The sequence below is a fragment of the Culex pipiens genome, chromosome 3, assembly GCF_016801865.2.
Source record: "Culex pipiens pallens isolate TS chromosome 3, TS_CPP_V2, whole genome shotgun sequence".
In the NCBI taxonomy this organism is placed as follows: Eukaryota; Metazoa; Arthropoda; class Insecta; order Diptera; family Culicidae; genus Culex; species Culex pipiens.
In genome coordinates, this window is record NC_068939.1 from 100,673,299 (window position 1) to 100,679,480 (window position 6,182).

The window sequence follows — 6,182 nt, forward strand, 5'->3', positions numbered from 1 at the left end:
AAAATGCGTAACGCCCGCCTAAATGTTGCATTCTGGCACGCAATGGGCCACAACGAGGGGAAAAAGCGTGCTGAAAATCGGGCCCGCTTTCAGGCAAAACGTCCCCGCTTTTTGGCCGTTTTCCGCCCATTTTTCTATGTGGGAAGACACACCCAAAGCTTAAGCAAATTGCTTCAAATCGATGATAGCTTTTATCCTGGACACTCACCACAGTAGGCAAGCGGGGTGGAGAGGGTGTGTGCATTGTGCAATCCCAAGTAACGATCCAGCACGGGTGTGAATATTGCGCGTATTCCCGAGAAAGACACGCGGCAAACCAGCCTCGAAACGACGCGCCGCACTTTCGGCAAATGCGTGCTGTCAAATCCCATACTGCGCGTTTTGTTTTTGTTGATCTTCTTCTTCGAATCGCCTGGCATTGTTGTCAGGTATGTTTTATATTGCATCAAAAGTGCAGAAAATCGCTGGCAACAATGTCTATGGCATATTCTGAAATGCCGCGCGGCGTGTACCTTTGAAAGAAACGGACAATATTGTCTGGCTGTGCGTCGAATTGGGTCCTAAAATTAAGCTTAACTTTGTGATATTATTGCACACTTTGCACCAAATTCACCACCCTTGCAAATCATAACTGCACACCAAATATTTGCACACTTGAAATCCTACCCCTTCTCCCCCCGCTCGCCTAGAGTGGTGCGTGTCACGACTGAGCTTTGTTGCTGTTGGGTCGCGGACCCTATTATCGGTTATTATTTATCACCCCCCGTCGCACGGGAGGGTGAGTACAAACTAACGTCAAATGTGACAAGTGACGTTCTGTGAGTTTGTTTATGTTTTGATTGTACATTGTAATTTGTGTGAAATAAATTCGTTCTGTTGCGTTTTGACACCCGTTGAGACTGGTCGTCTTTTCGGGACCATGAAAGTCGCCGTGTTTTATTTTATTGTAACGTCCTCCCAGTGGTGTCTTCGTCCGCCGTCGTAATATTCGTTTCGTTTCTTGTTCCGGACGTCCCCGCAGTAATGCACAACGTAGGGGACTGGACGATCGGGCCGAACATTGGTGCCGTGACCAGGATGCGGGGGCTGCGCCGGAACATTTGCTGTTTTGTTTGCTGTCGATGGTAGCGCAAGATGGTTTCAGCGCCTCTGCAGCAGCTGTGATGTAAGGAGTGGAACTTGGTCGCGGAAGTTAGGTAGGACCTGACGGGGACTGGAGTGTTGATGGCGAAAGGTCACTGGCTGATGGTTCCCGGTGTCGGACCTGAGGTTATCCGGCGTTCAAGGCTTGTGCTCGCGAGTCAAGTCTGGGGCCACAGAGCCTTTCCCGCGTACGGTCAAATCGGACCCAGGGATGAATTGACCGGAGACAAGGCCGGCAGCTTCCGGACACACAGTGGCTGCCCATTCATCGCTGCTGAAGGTGGAAACCATCGAAGGATGCCTATCGCGCAAGAGGAAGATGGCGGTAGCGAAGCAGAGGACATCATGGGGACCGGAGCAGCAACAGCAAGAAGTCGTGCGAAGAAGTAGAGGGTAAAATGTGCCATTTTAGGGGACCGGTATGTTGGGTCGCGGACCCTATTATCGGTTATTATTTATCACCCCCCGTCGCACGGGGGGGTGAGTACAAACTAACGTCAAATGTGACAAGTGACGTTCTGTGAGTTTGTTTATGTTTTGATTGTACATTGTAATTTGTGTGAAATAAATTCGTTCTGTTGCGTTTTGACACCCGTTGAGACTGGTCGTCTCTTCGGGACCAAGAAAGTCGCCGTGTTTTATTTTATTGTACCGTCCTCCCAGTGGTGTCTTCGTCCGCCGTCGTAATATTCGTTTCGTTTCTTGTTCCGGACGTCCCCGCAGTAATGCACAACGTAGGGGACTGGACAATCGGGCCGAACAGTTGCTTTCAAACGCTTTAGAACAGATTCAAACTACGGTGTGTGTCTTAGACAGTTTTTTATCTGCTGTAGTTTGAGGTGTGCACTTTTGTATAGAGCTTTCCACAAGTTGCACGATTGTCTAAAAATCGCTGCAATCTGCAATATTGTCCACAACGATAAAGCTTATTTTTCTGAGCACAATAGAGTTATCTACGTGCGCATGTATTGCGTGTACGTACACGAGAAAAAGTGAGGTTAAATTTTGTACCGGCCAGCAAAACAAATGGTGCGCTAGTGTGTGTGAGATCGGGCTTAGATACAGTGAGTCAAATATTTGTCCGTACCCCCCCGTACGGAAAATGTTTGTGATATAAAAGTACATAAAATTCGACTAAAGTGCCATGTTTTATACATCAATCGACGCGGCAGAATGTCCTCTTTAAGACACTGTCATTGGATTTACAAAAAACTTTTTCTAAAAAAATACAAAAATAGTTTACTGAAAAAAGTCAAAAAAAGAGGTCAAATAATTGTCCGTACCCCTTGTAAAAGTACAAAATCTGATCGATTTAAGTGAATTTATTTATGAAATGTTGTTTCTGTGTCAAATACTAGTACCTCTAGCCAGTTTGTGACAACTTTGAACTTCTGATAACTTTGTTTAGTTAGTTTATATTAAGAATTGGTTTAAATTTAGTTTTTTAAAGTAAAACTTATCAAAACATAAGTTTATAAACAACTATTTTTATAAAATTTCTATTTGATGTTGTAAGAGTCTCTATTTAACAAGTTTTAACAATATTTGTTCGAAATATACATTGTTTTCATCTTTTTTATTGACATTTTTCGACCAAAAATTCTGTTTCGGAACAATACCGTTAAACAATCCGGATTGTCCCGGAACCGGTTTAACCCCTCGGAGGGAAATTTTGTGGTGGTCAGATAGAGGACAAAAAAAAAACCCACCTCTTGCAATTTAAAGCATCCAATTTCGTCCACTACAGCCCGATTACGAGTCCCTAGTCTGAAATTTGAAATTTTCAAATTCCCCAAGCAAAACATTCTGTCCCAGGACGGTACAAAAATTCTCAGTATTGAAAGTGAAAATTTCAAATTTCAGACTAGGGACTCGTAATCGGGCTGTAGTGGACGAAATTGGATGCTTTAAATTGCAAGAGGTGGGTTTTTTTGTCCTCTATCTGACCACCACAAAATTTCCCTCCGAGGGGTTAAACCGGTTCCGGGACAATCCGGATTGTTTAACGGTATTGTTCCGAAACAGTATTTTTGGTCGAAAAATGTCAATAAAAAAGATGAAAACAATGTATATTTCGAACAAATATTGTTAAAACTTGTTAAATAGAGACTCTTACAACATAAAATAGCAATTTTATAAAAATAGTTGTTTATAAACTAATATTTTGATAAGTTGTACATAAAAAAACTAAATTTAATCCAATTTTTAATATAAACTAACTTTACAAAGTTATCAAAAGTTCAAAGTTGTCACAAACTGGCTAGAGGTACTAGTATTTGATACAGAAACAACATTTCATAAATGAATTCACTTGAATCGATCAGATTTTGTACTTTTATTAGGGGTACGGACAATTATTTGACCTCTTTTTTTGACTATTTTCAGTAAACTATTTTTGTATTTTTTTAGAAAAAGTTTTTTGCAAATCCAGTGACAGTGTCTTAAAGAGGACATTCTGCCGCGTCGATTGACGTATAAAACATGGTACTTTGGTCGTATTTTATGAACTTTTATATTACAAACATTTTCCGTACGGGGGGGGGGGGGGGGGGGGGTTACGGACAAATATTTGACTCACTGTAGCTCTATGACCCTTTGAACGACCACAAAGGATTTAAAATGATGGTACGTTCGTTTGAACAGCCGGTAAGCACTGAGTGACGCACTCGTCGGTGCCAGTTTTGGTTCAATCGAACGTCATTTGTCAGTGTGCGTGGAACTCGCAAGAAACTGAAAAATATCGAGTGCGGCACTAGAGTTCCGGTTCCAAGATGGCGGCGAAACTCGTGCGGAACTAGCGCGAGTTTCTTCAAAGAAACACTTTGACAGCTTTGAGTGTAGCACTCAGTGTGGAAGTAGCCATCAAACGAACGTACCATGAGTTTTTAATTAAATTTTTAAAAATTAACGTCGACCTCGACGTCGACCCTTCCTGACAGAAAAGGTCCTACTTGACAGTTCGTTCCAAGGTGACCATAGTTGATCCATCAAAAAAATATTGTCTTGTCAATTTATTTTTTAGCATTTAAATGAAAAAAGGCATCAGAAATAGTGTTTAATCTTGTTTTTTTTTTACCGTTGTACTTAAACATAGTTTAACTAACAAGTTATCGTACCCAATAAAACAACAAATTACAAATTACAAAAAAAAAATTACAAAACATTTACATAAGGCTTTAGGACCCAATTAGGTGCAAAATTGGCAATCGAGGAATTAAAAGTAAGATGTGTGCGTGCAACATGGAGTTAAACTTTTCAAAGTGCCATGGTAATCTTCACAGCAACTTCACAGAAAGTTTAACTCCATGTTGCACACACTCGCACATTTAATTTCTCGATAATTTACGACTGTTAAACCACCTTGCGCCAAACCCCCCCATTTTAATTTTCTCCGTACTTCCATGGTTTTCGAAGTTTTAAAGGTTCGAATTCGAACAAACAAACAGCTGTCATCGCGTCTGAATTCCAATCGTGTTTGAGGAAGAAACTGTTGCAAACATAAGAGTTTTGTTAAATAATTCAGCTAAAGAAGGTTTTGTGAGGTTTAATTTTTCGTCAAAATCAGCATCATGAGTGCCAGAAACTCTGCCCTTGCCTCGCTAACTGCAACATACACAGATTCTGAAAACGAGGACGATAATAAATCGGATCGCGATTCGGACAACAATTCCGATGGGGAAAGCTCATCGTCACAGGTTCCTGATAACCGCCTGGGGTAAATATTGCCTGTTCAAATTGCTGAATTGTTTTTTTTTTGTTTCAGGCCCGCGTTCGTTCGCGCCAGCAGACTCCGATGCGCGACCTTTCGGAGACCTCCGTCACGCCTCCACCGAATCCAACAAGCGCGTCGAAAGTGGCCACTTCTGGTTCGGCGGCCCCGAGTATAACAAATGAATCGTCCTCGTCGCGACACAAGGCCCTTCGACTGGTCAGTTACTTTGACGACACGGTGGTTTCCGACGAGGAAAATGCATCTCCGCCCCGTGACCAGGAGGAGGAACCGATGGATGTGACGGAGGCTGATGTGCCGTCCGTGGCTGCCGTCGAATCTCCGAAGAAAGTCGATCGAGCCAAGTTGTACGGGTTCAGTTTGCCACCGGAACCGAAGGGTAAATGTTCGATAGAGTTGCAGGAGAAGATTTCCAATTTGTACGAGAAGATGCGAAACTCCAACATGGACACAAACAAAATCATCCAGGAACGGAAGGAGTTCCGAAATCCGAGCATTTACGAAAAGCTCATCCAGTTTTGTGACATTAACGAACTGGGCACCAACTATTCGCCCGATATTTTCGATCCGTTCCAGTGGGGCAAGGAGTCCTACTACGAAGAACTGGCCAAGGCCCAGAAGCTCGAGATGGAGAAGGTGGAAAAGGCTCGCAAAGAAAACGCCAAGACGGAAATACAGGTCGGAGTGAAAAAGATGGACTCGGACGACTCCAAGAAACGCAAGTCGAAGTGGGACCAGCCGGGAGTTTTGGGCGCAGCGCCGGGTGCCGTCGGAGCTGCGACGGCAGCTGCGTTGAAACCGGCCGGGATCATCACACAGACGCTGACGACGACGGCAACCGGTACGAAGGGAACCGTGATATCGGCGTTTGGGTCGTTGCCGAAAAAGCCCAAGGTTTGAAAAGGTGAGTTCGTGGCGGGAGTTTGTATGTGTGACGGTGTTTAATTGTACGAATAAAAAGAATCATGTTCAAATTGAAATAGTTTCTTACGTCCATAAAAACTTAAGAGAAACACCATCATCAAGTCAGTTTGTCGCTTACATTTTAATGTGATGCTGAAATTTCATTTTCCCCATTGTTCAACGATTTCCGATTACGTGGTTTCTACTTTTGACAGCTGTCAGTCGTTCCAATTAGCGATTTTGGATTCGTTAATTTGAATGCAGTTCTATTCGAGTTATCATCTGTTATGCCGACGGCATGGACATTGTCGGCAGGACGTTCGAGGAGGTGGCTAGGAAGTACACCGAATTGAAGCGGGAAGCGGATAAGGTTGGATTGAGGGTGAACGTGGCGAAGATGAAGTAT

At 43.2% G+C, this 6,182-nt stretch overlaps 1 protein-coding gene across 1 annotated transcript; it reads left to right on the forward strand.

Moving 5' to 3' along the window:
- The first annotated feature begins 4,618 nt into the window (after positions 1–4,618).
- On the forward strand, positions 4,619–5,853 carry LOC120427293 (SAP30-binding protein). Its single transcript, XM_039592145.2, has 2 exons — positions 4,619–4,838; positions 4,907–5,853. The coding sequence occupies exons 1-2, from the start codon at positions 4,713–4,715 to the stop codon at positions 5,771–5,773; spliced, it is 993 nt and encodes a 330-aa protein (XP_039448079.1). The 5' UTR covers positions 4,619–4,712; the 3' UTR covers positions 5,774–5,853.
- The last annotated feature ends 329 nt before the right edge of the window (positions 5,854–6,182 follow it).